The sequence below is a fragment of the Chrysemys picta genome, chromosome 9 (genome assembly GCF_011386835.1).
Source record: "Chrysemys picta bellii isolate R12L10 chromosome 9, ASM1138683v2, whole genome shotgun sequence".
NCBI classification, from domain to species: Eukaryota; Metazoa; Chordata; order Testudines; family Emydidae; genus Chrysemys; species Chrysemys picta.
The window spans coordinates 55325435-55345485 of record NC_088799.1 but is presented as its reverse complement, the minus strand read 5'-3'; the positions used below and the strand labels follow the sequence as shown (position 1 = coordinate 55345485).

At 48.7% G+C, this 20051-nt stretch overlaps 2 protein-coding genes across 3 annotated transcripts in view; both read left to right on the top strand.

Moving 5' to 3' along the window:
* The window catches only part of FARP2 (FERM, ARH/RhoGEF and pleckstrin domain protein 2), a 270101-nt gene extending 250553 nt beyond the window's left edge, over nucleotides 1–19548 (top strand). The window contains exon 24 of the mRNA XM_065557154.1: nucleotides 17261–19548. Coding sequence (XP_065413226.1) covers nucleotides 17261–17295 — 35 coding nt within the window. The 3' untranslated portion in view covers nucleotides 17296–19548. The remainder of the gene's footprint in view (nucleotides 1–17260) is intronic.
* LOC122174001 (uncharacterized) lies at nucleotides 19–19548 on the top strand. Of its 2 annotated transcripts, XM_065557155.1 has the most exons (4): nucleotides 19–133; nucleotides 2384–3006; nucleotides 11072–11264; nucleotides 12696–19548. In XM_065557155.1, the coding sequence occupies exons 2-4, from the start codon at nucleotides 2905–2907 to the stop codon at nucleotides 13913–13915; spliced, it is 1515 nt and encodes a 504-aa protein (XP_065413227.1). In that variant the 5' UTR covers nucleotides 19–133; nucleotides 2384–2904; the 3' UTR covers nucleotides 13916–19548. The 2 variants fall into 2 exon arrangements, with proteins under 2 accessions (XP_065413227.1, XP_065413228.1); XM_065557156.1 differs by lacking the exons at nucleotides 19–133; nucleotides 2384–3006 and adding an exon at nucleotides 10274–10336.
* Nucleotides 19549–20051: the final 503 nt, after the last annotated feature.

The window sequence follows — 20051 nt, the reverse complement described above, 5'->3', positions numbered from 1 at the left end:
CGGGAGAGAATGAAGGATTCTGGGTCGTGTAGTTCGTTGGCTCTTCTGCTCGGCGACAGTGCAGCGGCCTCCGGGGGAAACGAGGACTAAAGCCCCAAGCAGGCGGGGAGGCCTGCCCTTCTTGTTTCCCAGAGTGAGTAAAGCCCTCACACCTCGCCTTGTCCTAGAAGCAGAGGCAGACGCAGACACAGACACGCACACAGCTGATTCCCCCGCCCTGGGGTTCCGCCTGTCCCTGACACCCTCCGTGGGGCCCTCAGGGGGTGGAGGAGAGACTGCCCCGCAACTCCCCCCATGGGGCTGTCACAGGGGGGAGAGGGATAGCTCAGTGGTTTGAGCATTGGGCTGCTAAAGCCAGGATTGCGAGTTCAATCCTTGAGGGGGGCCACTTAGGGATCTAGGGCAAAATCAGTACTTGGTCCTGCTACTGAAGGCAGGGGCTGGATTCAATGACTTTCAGACAGCCTGGCTAGCTCAGTTGGTAGAGCATGCAACTCTTAATCTCAGGGTCATGGGTTTGTGCCCCAAGTTAGGTGCCTCAGCAGGGGGAGGATAGTTCAGCAGTTTGAGCATTGGCCTGCTAAACACAGGGTTGTGAGTTCAATCCTTGAGGGGGCTATTTAGGGAACTGAGGTAAAAATCTGCTTTGAGCAAGGGGTTAGACTAGATGACCTCCTGAGGTCCTTTCTAACCCTGATATTCTGTGATTTAACCCCCCACCCCAAGGCACTTTTCCCTTAAGCTAGACCCATACTGGACAAAGTGAAGTCCCTCAATACAAATCCCATCCAAAGTGGAAAGAAAAATTATGTTCACTGCCCTCTGGTTTAGCATCTTCTGTGGACCTCTCAGCTTTCCTGCTCTTCTGTCCTCATGTTTTCCCCCTCCTGGCTAGAAATTCATGCAGGCCCCAAAAGTGTAATTCAGGCAAAATTGGATTGGGGTTCAAAAGAGGACAGCTAGGGATCATTAAGAGCAATAAAAAGTAGGTGCGGAGGAAAGCTGTGGAGGAGAGGAGCATGGAAGCCTGTTGACCCAAAACAAGAATGTGTTTGGGGAGAACAGCTATACAGTTAGAGCATGAGGGAATGTCACCCAACCTGCTGCTCTGCCTGCTAACACCATCTCTCCCATGGAAGTTACTCATTGCTGTCCTTTGCCTCATTAAAAAAGTCAAATCTGGCACCCACTACAATTGCCTACGCCCACATTGTTTATTTGCTCACACTAGCCTTCGGTGGGTCCCCTTGTCATTTCACACATACACACTTATACTCCCTTGGGGGAGAGAGATTCACTTTTTAAAGTGAGCAACCTGAGGGAAAAATGGGGCTTGAGCCTTTTTATTGCTTTATTATGATAGATAAGAAAAGCTTAAAATCCTTTCTTTCAGAGCTTCTTTAAGTGTGTGGGGTGTTTTTCCCCTGCTTGGTTTGTACTCTAGGAGCTCAGGTCCTATCAAGGATGGAAGACTTTATGATGACTAAGTGCTAGTGTAAATGATGATCCCCAGGAAAGAAAGAAAGACTTTTTCCCTGGAGAGGGAATTTTTTTTTTTAATCAGACTGTTTTAAAACACTTAGATGTTTAAAAAACAAAACAAATAACTAACACACATTTTGAATAAAGAAAGCCTTTGTTAAAGATTTAATAGTCTCACCATCCAAGGCAGGTGCTGAGAACTCACAGCAAACATTATTTAGACATTTGAGTGCTCCTCCAACAAAGTCAGGGGCAGGAGATATCATATTTTAAATGCCTATTTTTAAGAATAAAGAACCACCACAGTAAAAGATCAGTCCTTTATACATCCTAAAGAACCAAATGGAGAGCAAAGAAAGGAAGGAAGAAAGGAGAGCAGCAGAATACGGACCCTGGACTTCAGGAAAGCAGACTTTGACTCCCTCAGGGAACTGATGGTCAGGATCCCCTGGGAGAATAACATGACGGGGAAAGGAGTCCAGAACAGCTGGCTGTATTTTAAAGAAGACTTATTGAGGTTGCAGGAACAAACCATCCCGATGTGTAGAAAGAATAGTAAATATGGCAGGCGACCAGCTTGGCTTAACAGTGAAATCCTTGCTGAGCTTAAACACAAAAAAGAAGCTTACAAGAAGTGAAAGATTGGATAAATGACCAGGGAGTATAAAAATACTGCTCAGGTCATGTAGGAGTGAAATCAGGAAGGACAAATCACATTTGGAGTTGTAGCTAGCAAGAGATATTAAGAGTAACAAGAAGGGTTTCTTCAGGTATGTTAGCAACAAGAAGAAAGTCAAGGGAAGTGTGGGCCCCTTACTGAATGAGGGAGGCAACCTAGTGACAGAGGATGTGGAAAAAGCTAATGTACTCAATGCTTTTTTTGCCTGTCTTCACAAACAAGGTCAGCTCCCAGACTGCTGCACTGGGCAGCACAGCATGGGGAGGAGGTGACCAGCCCTCTGTGGAGAAAGAAGTTGTTCAAGACTATTTCGAAAAGCTGGATGAGCACAAGTCCATGGGGCTGGATGTGCTGCATCTGAGGGTGCTAAAGGAGTTGGTGGATGTGATTGCAGAGCCATTGGCCAATATCTTTGAAAACTCATGGCGATCAGGGGAGGTCCCGGATGACTGGAAAAAGGCTAAGGTAGTTCCCATCTTTAAAAAAGGGAAGAAGGAGGATCCAGGGAACTACAGGTCAGGCAGCCTCACCTCAGTCCCTGGAAAAATCATGGAGCAGGTCCTCAAGGAATCAATTCTGAAGCACTTAGAGGAGAGGAAAGTGATCAGGAACAGTCAGCATGGATTCACCAAGGGCAAGTCATGCCTGACTAACCTAATTGCCTTCTATGAGAGATAACTGGCTCTGTGGATGAGGGGAAAGCAGTGGACGTATTATTCCTTGACTTTAGCAAAGCTTTTGATATGGTCTCCCACAGTATTCTTGCCAGCAAGTTAAAGAAGTATGGGCTGGATGAATGGACTATAAGGTGGATAGAAAGCTGGCTAGATCATCAGGCTCAACAGGTAGTGATCAATGGCTCCATGTCTAGTTGGCAGCCGGTATCAAGCGGAGTGCCCCAAGGGTTGGTCCTGAGGCCGGTTTTGTTCAATATCATTAATGATGTGGAGGATGGAGTGTATTGCAACCTCAGCAGGTTTGCAGATGACACTAAATTGGGAGGAGTGGTAGATACGCTGGAGGGTAGGGATAGGATACAGAGGGACCTAGACAAATTAGAGGATTGGGCCAAAAGAAATCTGATGAGGTTAAACAAGTACAAGAGCAGAGTCCTGCATTTAGGACGGAAGAATCCCATGCACTGCTACAGACTAGGGACTGAGTGGCTAGGCAGCAGTTCTGCAGAAAAGGACCTAGGGGTTACAGTGGATGAGAAGCTGGATATGAGTCAACCGTGTGCCCTTGTTGCCAAGAAGGCTAACAGCATTTTGGGCTGTATAAGTAGGGGCATTGTCAGCAGATTGAGGGACGTGATCATTCCCCTCTATTCAACATTGGTGAGGCCTCATCTGGAGTACTGTGTCCAGTTTTGGGCCACACACTACAAGAAGGATGTGGAAAAATTGGAAAGAGTCCAGCGGAGGGCAACAAAAATGATTAGGGGGCTGGAGCACATTACTTATGAGGAGAGGCTGAGGGAACTGGGATTGTTTAGTCTGCAGAAAAGAAGAATGAGGGGGGATTTGATAGCTGCTTTCAACTACCTGAAAGGGGATTCCAAAAGGATGGATCTAGACTGTTCTCAGTGGTACCAGATGACAGAACAAGGAGTAATGGTCTCAAGTTGCAGTGAGGGAGGTTTAGGTTGGATATTAGGAAAAACTTTTTCACTAGGAGGATGGTGAAGCACTGGAATGGGTTACCTAGGGAGGTGGTGGAATCTCCTTCCTTAGAGGTTTTTAAGGTCAGACTTGGCTGGGATGATTTTGGTGGGGATTGGTCCTGCTTTGAGCAGGGGGTTGGACTAGATGACCTCCTGAGGTCCCTTCCAACCCTGATATTCTATGAAACCCAGGCAGCAGGTCAATTTAAAAAACTGCTTTGCAGGTCACCTTTAACACTTGACTTGAAATCTTTTCCAGCTAACAAACCATGGTTCCCTGGCACACGTACACTCTCACTGTTTCCTGCACTCATGGCTTTTTGCCCAAGGCTGATCCTCTGATCAGGGCCGGCTCCAGGCACCAGCCCACCAAGCTTGTGCTTGGGGTGGCTCCTGGAGGGGGGCGGTGCGGCACTCCGGCCCCCGGGGAGAGCGGGGCCACGGCTGGGCTTGCCGCCCTCCCCCCGGCACTCTGGCCGCCCTCCCCCCCGGCGCCCTCCCCCCGGCTGCCGGGGGGAGAGCGGCGAGCCCTGGCTGGGGCTCGCCGCCCTCTCGCCGCCCTCCCCCCGGGGCTCCGGCTGCCCTCCCCCCGCCCCCCCCGCAGGGGAGGGGGGGGCGGCCGGCGGCTTTTTTGCCTGGGGCTGCAAAAAAGCCAGAGCCGGCCCTGCCTCTGATCCTTAATTCATTGCCTCTACTGTGCCCCTCTTACTAAAAGCTGTAGCAAAAATGTCAAAGGAATGTAAAAAAAAGTCTCTTGGCTGAGAGAGGAAGTGGGTTAGTGAACCCTTCCCACCCTATCACTTCTCTACACTTCGGTTAACACTTAAAAATGGTGCCTAAATATACCTAAATGAAAACAACAGAGGGTCCTGTGGCACCTTTGAGACTAACAGAAGTACTGGGAGCATAAGCTTTCGTGGGTAAGAACCTCACTTCTTCAGATGCAAGTAATGGAAATCTCCAGAGGCAGGTATATATCAGTGTGGAGATAACGAGGTTAGTTCAATCAGGGAGGGTGAGGTGCTCTGCTACCCTGTTTCCCCGAAAATAAGACATCCTCCGAAAATAAGGCCTACTTACAGTTTTGCCTCTCGTTGTAATATAAGGCATCCCCCCGATAATAAGACCTCCCCGATAATAAGGCATCCACCGATAATAAGGCATTTTTCATTTCTGAAAAATAAGACATCCCCTGAAAATAAGACCTAGCGCATCTTTGGGAGCAAAAATTAATATAAGACACTGTCTTATTTTCGGGGAAACAGGGTAGCAGTTGAGGTGTGAACAACAAGGGAGGAGAAACTGTTTCTGTAGTTGGATAGCCATTCACAGTCTTTGTTTAATCCTGATCTGATGGTGTCAAATTTGCAGATGAACTGGAGCTCAGCAGTTTCTCTTTGGAGTCTGGTCCTGAAGTTTTTTTGCTGTAAGATGGCTACCTTTACATCTGCTATTGTGTGGCCAGGGAGGTTGAAGTGTTCTCCTACAGGTTTTTGTATTTTGCCATTCCTGATATCTGACTTGTGTCCATTTATCCTCTTGCGTAGTGACTGTCCAGTTTGGCCAATGTACATAGCAGAGGGGCATTGCTGGCATATGATGGCATATATAACATTGGTGGACGTGCAGGTGAATGAGCCGGTGATGTTGTAGCTGATCTGGTTAGGTCCAGTGATGGTGTTGCTGGTGTAGATATGTGGGCAGAGTTGGCATCGAGGTTTGTTGCATGGGTTGGTTCCTGAGTTAGAGTTGTTATGGTGCGGTGCGTGGTTGCTGGTGAGAATATGCTTAAGGTTGGCAGGTTGTCTGTGGGCGAGGACTGGCCTGCCTCCCAAGGTCTGTGAAAGTGAGGGATCATTGTCCAGGATGGGTTGTAGATCACTGATGATGCGTTGGAGAGGTTTAAGCTGAGGACTGTAGGTGATGGCCAGTGGAGTTCTGTTGGTTTCTCTTCTGGGCCTGTCTTGTAGCAGGAGGCTTCTGGGTACACGTCTGGCTCTGTTGATTTGTTTTTTTATTTCCTTGTGTGGGTATCGTAGTTTTGAGAATGCTTGGTGAAGATCTTGTAGGTGTTGGTCTCTGTCTGAGGGGTTGGAGCAGATGCGATTGTACCTCAGTGCTTGGCTGTAGACGATGAATTGTGTGGTATGACCGGGGTGGAAGCTGGAGGCATGAAGGTAGGCGTAGCGGTCGGTGGGTTTTCGGTATAGGGTGGTGTTAATGTGGCCATCGCTTATTTGTACGGTGGTGTCCAGGAAGTGGACCTCCCGTGTAGATTGGTCCAGGCTGAGGTTGATGGTGGGGTGGAAGCTGTTGAAAGCATGGTGGAATTCTTCCAGGGCCTCCTTCCCATGGGTCCAGATGATGAAGATGTCATCAATATAGCGTAGGTAGAGAAGGGGCATGAGTGGACGAGAGCTGAGGAAGCGTTGTTCCAGGTCAGCCATAAAAATGTTGGCATATTGTGGGGCCATGCGGGTGCCCATAGCGGTGCCACTGGTCTGGAGGTATATATTGTCACCAAATTTGAAATCATTGTGCGTGAGGATAAAGTCACAGAGCTCAGCAATAAGTTGTGCTGTGTCATCATCAGGGATACTGTTCCTGACAGCTTGTATTCCATCTGTATGTGGGATGTTTGTGTAGAGAGCCTCTACATCCATGGTGGCTAGGATGGTGTTTTCTGGGAGGTCATCAATGCATTGTAGTTTTCTCAGGAAATCTGTGGTGTCACGGAGATAGCTGGGAGTGCTGGTGGCGTAGGGTCTGAGTAGGGAGTCCACATATCCAGACAGTCCTTCAGTGAGAGTGCCAATGCCCGAGATGATGGGGCGTCCAGGATTTCCAGGTTTGTGGATCTTAGGTAGTAGATAGAATAACCCCGGTCGGGGCTCTAAGGGTATGTTGATTTGTTCCTGTGTTAGTGTAGGGAGTGTCCTGAGTAGCTGGTGCAGTTTCTTAGTGTATTCCTCAGTGGGATCTGAGGAAAGCGGCCTGTAGAATTTGGTATTGGAGAGTTGTCTGGCAGCCTCCTTCTGGTAGTCAGACCTGTTCATGATGACAACAGCACCTCCTTTATCAGCCTCTTTGATGATAATGTCAGGGTGGTTTCTGAGGCTGTGGATGGCATTGCGTTCTGCACGACTTAGGTTATGAGGCAAGCGATGTTGTTTTTCCACAATTTCTGCCTGTGCACGTCGGCGGAAGCATTCTATGTATAGGTCCGGACTGTCATTTCGACCCTCAGGAGGAGTCCATGTGGAGTTCTTCTTCCTGTGTTGTTGGTGGGAGGGTATCTGTGTATCAGTGCGCTGTTCAGTGTTATCATGAAAGTATTCTTTGAGTCGGAGGCGGCGAAAGTAGGCTTCCAGATCACCACAGAACTGTATCATGTTCGTGGGGGTGCTGGGGCAAAAGGAGAGTCCCCGAGATAGGACAGACTCTTCTGCTGGGTTGAGTGTGTAGCTGGATAAATTGACGATATTGCTGGGTGAGTTAGGGGTACCCCTGTTGTGGCCCCATGTGGCAGGTAGGATTTTAGACAGCTTACGGTCCTTTTTCCTTTGTAGAGAGGTGAAGTGTGTAATGTAGATCTCCTGTCTTATTTTAGTAAAGTCCATTTGTGTGGAGGGTTGGTTATTTATGAAAGTCTCCAGGTTGGAGAGCTCTTTCTTGATGTTTTTCTGTTTGCTGTATAGGATGCTGATCAGGTGGTTCCTCAGTTTCTTTGATAATGTATGGCATAATCTCTCACTGTGGTCTGTGCAGTATGTAGATAGCAATGGATTTTTCACCTTCAGTCCATTTGGTATGATGTCCATCCGTTTGCATTTGGAAAGGAAGATGATATCTGTCTGTATTTATGCAAGTTTCTTCATGAGGTTGATAGATTTCCATTCCATACGGCTAAATGCAGTGCCTTGCATGGTGTCAAGTATCAGAGGGGTAGCCGTGTTAGTCTGAATCTGTAAAAAGCAACAGAGGGTCCTGTGGCACCTTTGAGACTAACAGAAGTACTGGGAGCATAAGCTTTCGTGGGTAAGAACCTCACTTCTTCAGATGCAAGTAATGGATCTCCAGAGGCAGACCCTCTGTTGCTTTTTACAGATTCAGACTAACACGGCTACCCCTCTGATACTTAAATGAAAACAGTTGCCTTTGAAACTGGATGTGGCATTGGAAGTGGACACTCAAGCCCTTTTACTGAAACAGATCATCTTTGAATTTAAGTGAGCTACCTCTTGTGCACATCTATCAACTCCTCCAGTTTTAGTGTGGGTTAGAGTAACACCTGTGGAGCAGCCTTATGGCCCCAGGAAACCTGACAGCTGTGTCTCTTGTATGCCCTCCAGCTGGTCCTCTGATCTGAGGGAACAAGAAACATATAGGCCACTCAAAGCTTTCTTTGATTAATACCATAACAATAATAAAGCAATCTTTCAGCCCTTTACCTTGTAAAGGCAGCCTTGAGAAAGAAAGCCAGGAATGAAAGGCAGACACAGCTGGGCTCCAGTACTGCGTCAGGAAGCCAAAAGGGATCAAAAGATTCCCTTTTTGCACATGCGCACACAAAGGGAACCCTCATGTCAGTGAGTGTTATGTGTTCCCAATCCACAACACCTCTCAGTTCTCCTATTTGTCACTGCCATTCTGAGAACAGGTGTAGAAAGATACAGCAGAGGTATCACATGGTGCAACAATGATACCCTGGAAGATCTAGATTTTGCTGAGAACATAGCTATTCTAAGTGACAGCTCAACCAACATATAAAGACTGTCCAGCATCACACAAAGAGAGGGAGTTAATAATTAGTGATAAAAAACAAATCTAAATGAGAACTCCAGGAACTCCCAACTCAAGTATTACATTAGAAGGCAAAGGAAAGCAGAAAGTGTGCCTCTGATAACTAAGGCTCGGTCAGAAGAGCAAGGGAAATATGAGCTGCCTTTTGTGCCCCACCCCCCAGCTTGAAGGGGAAAATGGGGGAAGGATAATGTGGGTGCAACATTAGTGGACTCTATCAATTTCCCTGAGAGATAATCACTTATGTATTGTAACCCTTCTGCCCCTCTGAGTTGGCAGCAACAAGGGCCGGGTTCAGTATCTAGGGGTTCAGTTTCAATAACACAATGCAAAACCGGCGCGAGCCCGCACCCAGTGACCTGGGACAATTACATACCAACCCCCGGGCGCCTCTAGGAGGCAATACTTCCCCTCTCGCAAGCACGGAGTCTGAGTGTAGCAAAAGCCTTTTAATAAAGGAGGGAAACAATGCAGCATTATGTTGGGGAAACACCACAAACAGGATTCATAACATGAGCAAAAGACCCACCTCCAGGTAAGTTTGGCAGTGTCCTTTTCCCCTCAGGGTCTTAAGTCCAATCACCCCAAAGTCCAACAACCCCAAAGTCTCTGTCCCTGGTCAGTGCTGCACCAGAGTTCAAAAGTTTATCTGCAAAGTTTTGCCCCCCAGCCTGGGCAGAAATGGTGGGGGGGTACACGGGATGTTACGTGGTCTGAGGCCGACTGCCCCACCTCTCCGTGGAGTTCTGCTGCAGCCTTTACCATGAATGGCTCCACTCTACCAGCCGCGCCGCGCCGCTCCTCCAGCCGTCCCCGCAAACTGCTCAGCTCTGCCAGCCGCTCCACTCCACCAGCCATCCCATGAACCGCTCCAGCTGCCCCCGCAAATGGCTCAGCTCCGCTCGCTGTTCCATGGGCTGCTCCAACCGTCCCACAAACTGCTCAGCTCTGCCAGCTGCTTAGCAATATATCTTCAGGCTCCCCCACTGGTTAACACAGCACTCAGTGATCTCAGCTCAGCAATTTTAGCTCTTTTAGTGATTTCAGCTTATAGTAGGGGAGCCCCAGTGCTGGTGCACCATTGGCCCAAAGTAAATTCAGTTCAGCAACATCTAGCTAGACTCCTAATGGAAGCAAACTTAGCTCTGTTATTCAACAGTGGAGAGAGGGGGTAGTGCAACTAGTGTTCCAGGCCCTCAAAAGCAGCCCATACCATCAAATACACATACCTGTCCCCAACCTCTCTCAATTCACTGGGTTTTGTAACCCATGCCCCTTGTCTAGTGAGTGCTACTTAGTTACTGGTGAGTCCCTCTGTCATATAACAGTTCCACTGGCCTTGATTCACAGAATCAGGGTAACAACACTTTATTCTTCCTGCCCCAATAACAGAGAAACTGGGGATCCCACACCAACCAAAGTAACCACTTTCAGTTGTTGTTGTCCCAGGCTAGGCGGGTGGGTGTGCCTATGCAAACAAGATCAGCCTCTGAAGTTCTTTTCCACACTCGCCATAATTCACCACCAGATGTCAGGGTAGAGCTTATCCTGACTCTGCTTACATATTATTAACCTCAGACTTTATTAAAATCTTTGCTTTGAAATTCTTTCTTGTTTCTCCATGTACTCACACACAGAGGGACAGAACAGCAAAATAATGTATGAAAAGTCAGCAGTACAGACAGTCCAACTGCCACAAACTGAAGAAAGTAAGTGCAGAGAAAACAGATCATAAAGCCAGTCAGTGTAGCATCCCCTGGAATGGAATTGCACAGCATCAACGCACCTGTTTTCCTTCCCCCAGGGATGCAGTGTATTGGGTACATATACCCCACATGCATGTCCATTTGTGAATTGCATTGAGTGGCTTATTCCACACCTGGAATTGTCTATTGGCTGCAGGATGTGATAGTGTGGAGAGGAGGCTATTGACCGGGTTGGATCATGGCAGGGGCTAGATGTCATGTTCTGCTGGCCATACATGCAAAGCTGCTGCTTGAATAGTTGCCTCTGCACAGGGGCGGCTCTATGTTTTTTGCCGCCCCAAGCATGGCAGTCAGGCGGCCTTCGGCAGCATGCCTGTGGGCGGTCCGCGGTCACGCGGGTTCGGCAGCATTTCTGCAGGTGATCTGCCGGTCCCGCGGCTTCGGCGTACCCGCTGCCGAAACCACAGAACCAGCAGACCTCCCGCAGGCATGCCGCTGAAGGCCGCCTGACTGCCACCATCACAGCAACCGGCAGGCCGCCCCTGTCGGCTTGCCGTCCCAGGCACGCGCTTGCTGCGCTGGTGCCTGGAGCTGCCCCTGCCTCTGCAGATAGTGGTCCTGCTCCCTCATTGCCTGGTTGTGGTCAATGTAATCCATGGCAATCATTTTCTATGTCTCCCACATGGCCCATGCTACAGCCTGGTTCCGCTGGTTTTATTCCAACATCTTCTTTTGCAGTCCCAGGACCTGATCCTACCTTCTGGACAAGTCCTTCTGCATCTCCTGCACCAGGTGGTCCCTGGCCTTGTTTCTTTTCCTCTGGAGATTCTGGACCACGTGGCTGACCATCAGTGCCCTCCTGGATGCATGCCTCACCTCCCGGTGGCTCTGAAAAGCAATGAAACAGCCCATTCCTTTTCTGTCCTGAGAGGTGAGAAGAGAGGAGGAGAGAATAAAAGTTCACAGCAAAGTAAAAGCTGAAGTTATTATCTCCTTGGCCCGCATTCTCCTCTCTCCCTGTCCTTCTCTGGCTCATTTGATTGTGTGAAAGTGAAATTAATTATACTAAAGAAATAGAATGAATTAAAGAATGCTGTATGTACCTTTAAGTAGAAATTAGAAATGCTGCAAGCCAGGTGTGCAGGAAAGCAGACATTAACTGCTTAACTTGCCACTTAAGGGCAATTGGTGAAGCATTAGTCTTAGATCGATAAGAGTTAACAAGGAAGCAGGATATGCATATTGTGCTCCATGCATATTTTACAATTTTGCTCTCTCTGTCCTTTTGTTTAGTTTGCACCCTTTTATCTGTATAAATAAGACTGTTTGAATCTTGCATGGAGGCTCACATTATCTGATTGTATTAGCAGAGCGCTGTGCTAATAAACAGAGTGGTCTTGACAAAATTGTGAGTCCTGATTCTAACTTTGACAATTTGGAGGTTCCACCGAGATGGCAACCGTCTTCACTGGGGCTGTGTGATTTCTGACCGTTTTTGTAGGACGACCGTGGTAGCCGGCACCTGGGCATTTGGCCCGAGTGGTCCTCCTCCTGAACGGAAGGGCACACAACCACAGTGAGGTCTACGCCATTGAACCTGTTGGTTCCCACTCTGTTCTGATAGGGATCCCAGGATCTGGCATCAGGAATCTGGTCAGGTAATTATTTCTGTGTTTTGTCCGGACTGAGGACTGTCCTGTCTCTGTGTCTATCTGTCCTCCTGTGGAGTGTTTGAGTCTGGGTGCCATCTCCGTCCGGGGATCGGCCGACCAAGGGGTTCCTGTCCCCGCGGTCTGAGTGAGTGAAATCTGCACAATCGCAGCCGCACCGCACCTTGGGTAAAACCCTTGGTGTGAAAGCAAGGGCGATTGAGGCAGTAGCCTGTGGGCTCCTTTTGTGTGTTGCACCGGGCATCGCTCTGACGAACCCGAATTTCCTTCTTGTGTGATTGGTGTGTGTGTAAAGTCCTCCTGTATGGGTAACCAGACATCTAAGTCGGGACAGTTCCCTAAAGGAACGCCGGCTCATTTTATGTATTTTAGGAAGGGTCCGGACTCCTGTAAATTTCTGGAAAAATGGTCTAGGCTAACTCAGGGAGATCCCAAAACTCAGTGGCCACTGTTAGGATCTTGGGACAAGGACCGAGTAGACGTCTTAAAAGACAAACTCGGCCAATCTAAAACTAAATTGGCCAGAGGAGAGGTTGATTGTTTCATGCAGTGGTGGGAAGAGGCAAATCGTAGATGGACAGAATCGAAACTCGCCTCTCTCAAAGATTCAAATGATAAGTTAAAAGCTTTATTGAAAACCTCCTCTCCCACCACCAGACTGAGCGCTCCCCTTTTCCCCGTTCTCTGAACAGATCCCCCTTCATACTCCTGTCTCTCTGTGAAAAAAGATGAAGAAAACTCCTTGTTAGATTCTGGGGATGATGATGAGGAAGACGCATTAATTGGCTTGGCAACCTTGCGTCGGATCAATAGACCGTCACCAGATTCCCCAGCTCAGGAACAACTGTCACCAGATTCCCCAGCTCAGGACCAATTTCCAGAGATCTCCAGTTCAGACCCATCTGGATCGTCCGATACCACCCAGGCCCATTCCTCTGATCCCGCTCTGCCCCGTAAAAGCTTACGCTTGGGCCTTAAAAATATCCAGGCTCCCCTCCGAATCCTGCATACTGGGGGCCAAGACGGGGGTCCCACTTGGAGCTATAAACCCTGGACTCGTACAGAACTCCTTTCAGTTGTAAAAGGCTTTCCAAGGCCCCGGGAAAATCCTACCAAATTCGCAGAGGAATTTTTGTTAGTATGTGACACCTATGAACCCTCTGAGGCAGACCTCCTGCAGCTGTGCAAGCTACTTACCCCTAGTGAGCATGAAAAATGGCTCACAGCAGCAAATTGGCTCGCAGCTGACTGCCACTCTACTTTACCAGACACTGGTCCTAATGCTGAATACCGGAAAAGGTGTAAGGAGCGAGCTAAAAATCTATTTGAAGCCATCCCTCGGGTATGGACTCCTAAAACTAACTGGATGGCCATAAACGGCTGTAAGCGACGACAGGGAGAAAACCCGAGTGACTATCGCTCCCGGTTAACTGACATTTTTCTGCAACATTCTGGTATACAGCAACCGGATAAAAATGGACAGGGCGCCCTGGCTAATGCATTTGTTAATGGCCTCCTACCTGCTGTTGGTAATATGCTAAAACGAATAAGTGTTGGGTGGGAGACCGAAACCATGGACAAATTGCAAACAGTGGCAGAGCACTGCCAACGTACTTTAAAAGGAAAGGAGGAACAATCGGCTCAACAGTTAATGGCCCTGCAAATACAGCATTATTCAGGACAGGGCAAACAGTACCGGGGACGGGGAAAATACCAGGGACGGGGACGTGGTCGAGGGAGGGGCCGAGGAACTGGATTTTCGGGTTATGGGGATGTTTGTAATTACTGTAAGCAGCCCGGACATTGGAAGAACGAATGTCCAAGCAGGCCTAATAACTCTGTAAATAACCAGCTAGACCCCCTGCCGGCACAGCCAGTCAGTCCCCAGCCTTACTTTGTCCCACAGCAATGACGGGATGCCAGGGAACCTCAGGAAATTTTAGCTCCTTTACTACCTCTCACTCCCACGGGTGAGTGTGTGTTAACTATCAATGATTTGTCTCTCCCTTTCCTTGTTGATACGGGAGCTTCGCTCTCTGCAGTTCGTACTACTGACCTGCCTGCGGTTCCCCGCTCCAGAAAAACTGTGTCTGCTGTGGGCATTTCGGGAATCCCAACCCCTTATCCCCTTTCAAAACCTCTACCGGTCCAGGTTGGTCCCCTATCTGCAGATCATGCCTTCCTTCTCTCTGACTCCACTCCAGTAAACCTTTTGGGTCGGGATCTGTTATGTAAACTTGGCTGCACCATATACTGTTCCCCGGATGGTGTCTATTTGCAAATTCCCCAGTCCTCTCTGAGTGATTCTGTGGCCTCCCTGCTGTCTGAGACCCCCCTTTCCACCCCAGTCCCTTGTTGCACACTGGTCCCGTCCCTTGAACACCTAATTTCGCAGGTCCCATCCTCTCTGTGGCCAACCCATCCCTCTGAGGTGGGCCACCTAAATACTGACCCCGTCTGCATTACTGTTGACTCCTCCAAACCTCTGCCTCGCCTGTCTCAATACCCTTTAAACCCCGAAGCCAAGGCTGGCATTGCTCCGGTCATGACCGCCCTGCGGGAGCAAGGCATTATTGTTCCCTGCTCCAGTCCCTGTAACACCCCTATCCTCCCAGTTCGAAAAGCTGATGGCAAATCATGGCGATTTGTTCAGGACCTTCGAGCCATTAATCGTATTGTCATACCTGCCTTTCCTGTTGTCCCTAACCCAGCAACGATTCTGGCTTCTATCCCACCAGAGGCAACTCATTTTACTGTTGTTGATTTGTGTTCTGCTTTCTTTTCTGTTCCGGTTCACCCTGACTCCCAGTACCTCTTTGCCTTTTCTTACAAGGGACAGCAATATACATGGACTACGCTTCCCCAGGGGTATACTGAAAGCCCACCTTACTTTTCCCAGGCACTAGCCCGAGACCTAGCTGACCTTGTTTTCCCATCCGGGTCCACTCTAGTCCAATATATAGATGATCTACTCCTCTGTTCCCCCTCATTATCTGCCTCAAAAACTGATTCTTTAGTGCTCCTTACTGCCCTAGCAAAAAAAGGTCACAAGGCTTCTCGCTCTAAACTACAGCTCTGTCAAGCCTCTGTCACATACCTTGGTTTTCTCCTCTCCCAGGGTTCCCGTACACTTTCTCCCGCTCGCGTCCAGGCTATCCTTAGCTTTCCCCGACCCCGCTCCCCACGCCAGGTCCAAAAGTTTTGGGGCATGGCTGGATTTTGCAGGCAATGGATTCCCCAGTATGCCTCCCTTGCAAAACCTCTCCAGGAACTCACTCGACTCTCTGTGCCTGACCCCATGCCATGGCCCCCTGAAGCAGACTCTGCCTTTGTTTCCCTCAAACAGGGTTTGGCTTCTGCCCCCGCTTTAGGGCTGCCTGACTACTCTAAGCCCTTTACCCTTTTCTGCCATGAACAATCTGGGTGTGCACTTGGAGTTCTCACTCAGGTGCACGGAGGCAAGAACCGCCCAGTGGCTTACTTCTCTGCCACTTTGGACCCTGTGGCCCAAGGCTTACCTCCCTGTCTGCGTGCTGTGGCTGCCGCAGCACGCCTAGTTGAAATGTCCGAATCCCTTGTCCTTCGCTCTCCCCTTACCCTCATGGTCCCTCACTCTGTGGAAACCCTGCTGTTACAACGTAACACAGGCCACCTCTCCTCCGCTCGCCTTACTAGGTATGAACTTTTACTGCTGTCAGCTTCGTATATTACTGTGAAGCGTTGTTCTCAGTTAAACCCTGCCACTCTCCTTCCTTTGTCTGATGACGGTGATCCCCACGACTGCCTTGCAACTGTTTCTGCTGTCACCGTCCCGCGCCCTGACCTCTCTGATGCCCCTCTCCCTAACTCTGGCCTTGTTTTGTTTACTGATGGTTCCTGTTTTCGAGACAACCAAGGTCGTCTCCTTGCAGGGTACGCTGTAGTGTCACTCGCTGAGACCCTAGAAGCTGCGCCTTTACCTTCTGTAACCTCAGCACAAGTTGCCGAATTGGTTGCCCTCACCCGTGCCTGCTTTTTGGCAGAGGGACGCTCCGCCACTATTTACACTGACTCCCGCTATGCTTTTGGGGTTGTACATGACTTTGGCACCCTCTGGCAAGCTAGGGGTTTCCTTACTTCTGCCGGTACCCCTATTAAGAATGGCCCCTACATCGCTGCCCTCTTGAATGCAGTTTTACTTCCATCTGCCCTAGCTATTGTTAAGTGCCCTGGCCACTCGATGGCAGATACTGATGTTGCTAAGGGTAACGCATTTGCTGACACCTCTGCTAAACATGCTGCTGCCATAGAACCTTCCCCAGATGCATTTCTAGGTTCCCTTTCTGTTTCTATACCACCGCTGTCCCTCACTAACCTCACCCTGCTCCAAGACTCTGCCCCAGAAGTCGAAAAAGACTCCTGGATTGCCCAGGGTTGCTCTCTATATCCTGATTCCCTTTGGCGTTCGCCTACTGGTGCCTTTGTGGCCCCCTTTTCACTCTACCCGTCGCTGGCCGACCTGCTACACGGTGTTTCGCATGTCGGAAAGGAGGGGATGGTCTCTGCTGTAACTAAGGCAGGATGGTGGGCCCCGCATTTCAGCTCCTTTGCAGCCCGCCACTGTGCTGCCTGTACCACTTGCCAAAGCCATAATATTGGTAAACCTGTAAAAGTGGCTCAGGGGTTCCGGGGCCTGCCCCAGGCACCATTCTTGCATTGGCAACTTGATTTTGTACAAATGCCTAAGTGTCAACGATATGAATTTATTTTGGTTATGGTATGTTTATTTTCTGGTTGGATTGAAGCCTTTCCTTGTCGCAAGGCTGATTCACTGTCTGTTGCTAAATGTTTGTTAAATCATATTATGCCTGCCAAGGGAATTCCTGTCACTCTGTCCAGTGACCGGGGTACACATTTTACCGGACAAATTGTTCAACACCTGGATCGTATATTACATATCACACATCTGCTGCACTGTCCCTACCATCCACAAAGTGCAGGTGCTGTGGAAAGGCGAAATGGTGTACTTAAGAATAAGCTTGCTAAGATTTGTGACTCCACAGGGTTAAGCTGGCCAGCAGCTTTACCACTAGCCCTTATGGAAATGCGATCCACTCCATCCCAAAGGCATAAATTGAGTCCCTTTGAAATTGTTATGGGACGGCCCATGCGAGCTATGGCTACCATTACTCCAGTCCCAGACTTGAACTTGACTCACAGTATGCTCCTTCAATATTGCAAGGGATTAATGCAAGCTGTAAGTCACTTCCATTCACAGGTTCGAGCCGCCTGGCCAACACAACCCACCTCTGACGCTTGCCACGACCTCGAGCCAGGTGACTGGGTCTACGTACGGCACCATCATCGAAAACACGCCTTGGAACCCCGGTGGAAGTGTCCTCATCAGGTACTGCTTACTACCCAGACAGCTGTTAAACTATCTGGCATTGCAGCGTGGATACATGCTTCGCAGTGTAAGAAGACACCCTCCCCGGCGAACCAATCATCACCTCAGAACTGCGCAGAGTCAATTTTGACTCCGGAAGAAGACATAGAGGAACAGCCTGCAATACCTTACCATCTACGCTCTCGTAAAGGTTGCCAGAAGCAGACGACGACCTAAAGCAAGGCCCGAGAAGGAGCAGTAGTGAGCCTAGCGCCTGCTGCCTGGTGGACGTAAAACCGTAACTACGGTTCCCTCAGTTGAGGTTGTCAGAACCAGAAGGGCCTTGCCTCCAACATGCACCTCTGGTGGCGCCTGTTCCTTGGCTGATGGTGTCTTAAGGTCTGGGGAGTCCACAATGACAATTCTTTTATCCAGCAGCAAGTGTGGATAGCTCAGACTCTTAATATTTCTAATTGCTGGGTCTGCAGCCACATCCCAGCTCACTCTCAAGCTGGTGTTCCTGTCCTGGCAATCCCACTCAATTCCCCAGAGCTCACTGGAGGACTTCGTCCGTTTAACAAAACATGGAACAGCAATGACACTTGGGAAGCAGTGGGAATAAATGTATCTAAATGGATAAGTGTGGTGGAGGGAAAAGGTCATTGGTGTTGGGTGTGTAATGGGACAGAGCTGGATCTGGGAAAAAGTCATTGCCTTCAGCATATTGTGGCAAATGGTGTATGGGATTATTAGAACAAAACTAAAGAGTGGCGGGCCGGGTATGGGGATATGAATTTTTTCTCAACCTGGGATCAAACAGAAAAATCAATTTCATGTTCCCCCTACAGTAATCTTAGTGGAAACAATACAATCTTCCAATGCCATGCAAATAACACCACTCCTCGTAAGGAGAATTACCCTGTGCCCTTCGGAGGATATTACTCCTCCTTTGTAGGCACCTATGTGACAAATGGGTGCAACCGACCCTTCCCAGCCTTAATAGGCCATCATTGGGTTTGTGGGACCAAAGCTTATACTGTGTTACCAGCTAACTGGTCAGGTATCTGTTATCCCGCTCGACTCTTCCCACAATTCCGAGTGCTGGGGTCCTTCCCATGAGAACGCCTTCGTAATTTCAGGCGAAGAAGAAGGGACTTATCAGATGCCCAATGGTATGTAAATAACATAAGCCCCTTGACCTGGGAAGAGGCCATTGGCAGTTCCCTTATCCCACCTGGGGGAGTAATACACCATGCAAAAAGGCTCCTAAGGTTACAAGCAGTAGTTGAAATAATGGCAAATGAAACCGGAGAGAGTTTAAAGACCCTGGCCAAAGAAACAGGGGCGATCCGACAGATGGCCCTCCAAAACCATCAGGCACTGGACATAGTGCTGGCGGCCAAAGGAGGGACCTGTGCTCTCATTGGAAAAGAATGTTGTGTGTTCATACCTGACGACACCAATGAGATAATAGATCACGCTAGTCACTTAGAACAAATTGCATCTCTTCCCCATGAAGAACCAAGTTCTTTATGGAAGTGGCTAAGTAACCTATTCAATTTCTCTGGCATAGGAAACTGGTTGTTTCAGGGAGCCCTGACTATCCTGTGTGGAATCCTAATGATTTTTGTATGTTTTCAGTTAATCTCCTGTTGTATCCAGAATTGTGTAAGGTATGCCACCCAGGTGACTACCCCAAAACAGAGTGCTAATATGATGATGTTAAATATCACTGATGAACGAAGAGATAAAGAACTATTAATATGTGGAACCCAGTAATTGTTGGTCTTTGCGTAAGCTTGACCAAAAGGAGGGATTGTGAAAGTGAAATGAATTATACTAAAGAAATAGAATGAATTAAAGAATGCTGTATGTACCTTTAAGTAGAAATTAGAAATGCTGCAAGCCAGGTGTGCAGGAAAGCAGACATTAACTGCTTAACTTGCCACTTAAGGGCAATTGGTGAAGCATTAGTCTTAGATCGATAAGAGTTAACAAGGAAGCAGGATATGCATATTGTGCTCCATGCATATTTTACAATTTTGCTCTCTCTGTCCTTTTGTTTAGTTTGCACCCTTTTATCTGTATAAATAAGACTGTTTGAATCTTGCATGGAGGCTCACATTATCTGATTGTATTAGCTGAGCGCTGTGCTAATAAACAGAGTGGTCTTGACAAAATTGTGAGTCCTGATTCTAACCTTGACAATTGTGACCTGGCAGGTCATGCCTAGTGGTCAGAGTTGGAGTCAGAAGTTAGGTGACAGAGCCAAGAGTCAGAGGCCAGGATTGGAGCCGAATTACCAGGAGTGAGGCAAGGCAGAGAATGTACAGGAGCTATCCCAGCCATGGTCAAACACTTAGCTGGTCTGCTGACTCTTCCCACAGTTCAGTCTATGGAGCCAATCAGGCAGCCTGCTATAGGCTGCTTTGCTCCATTAGGTTGCCCGGAGACAGGCTCTGATGCAGGCCCTGATTCCTGACTCTTGGCTCTGGAACTGCAGCTTCCCAGGGTTCTTCCCCATCATGACAATGGCAAGTCCTTTATATTGATTGATTGACTGAATTTTAATAGGCTTTTGTGGACTTGAAGGGGGGGCAGGACAGGCAGTCTTACTAGTGATGCTTTTAACAGTACACCGCTACCTCGATATAACGCAACCCGATATAACACGAATTCGGAT

Bases quoted from the DNA above. Each gene is read 5' to 3' on its own strand.
- LOC122174001 (XM_065557155.1), top strand. From the start codon at position 2,905: ATGGTCTCCCACAGTATTCTTGCCAGCAAGTTAAAGAAGTATGGGCTG. The intron at 3,007-11,071 runs GTAGTGATCAAT...CTTCTTTTGCAG, and splicing joins TAGATCATCAGGCTCAACAG to TCCCAGGACCTGATCCTACC. The intron at 11,265-12,695 runs GTGAGAAGAGAG...TTCTCTGAACAG, and splicing joins TTCCTTTTCTGTCCTGAGAG to ATCCCCCTTCATACTCCTGT.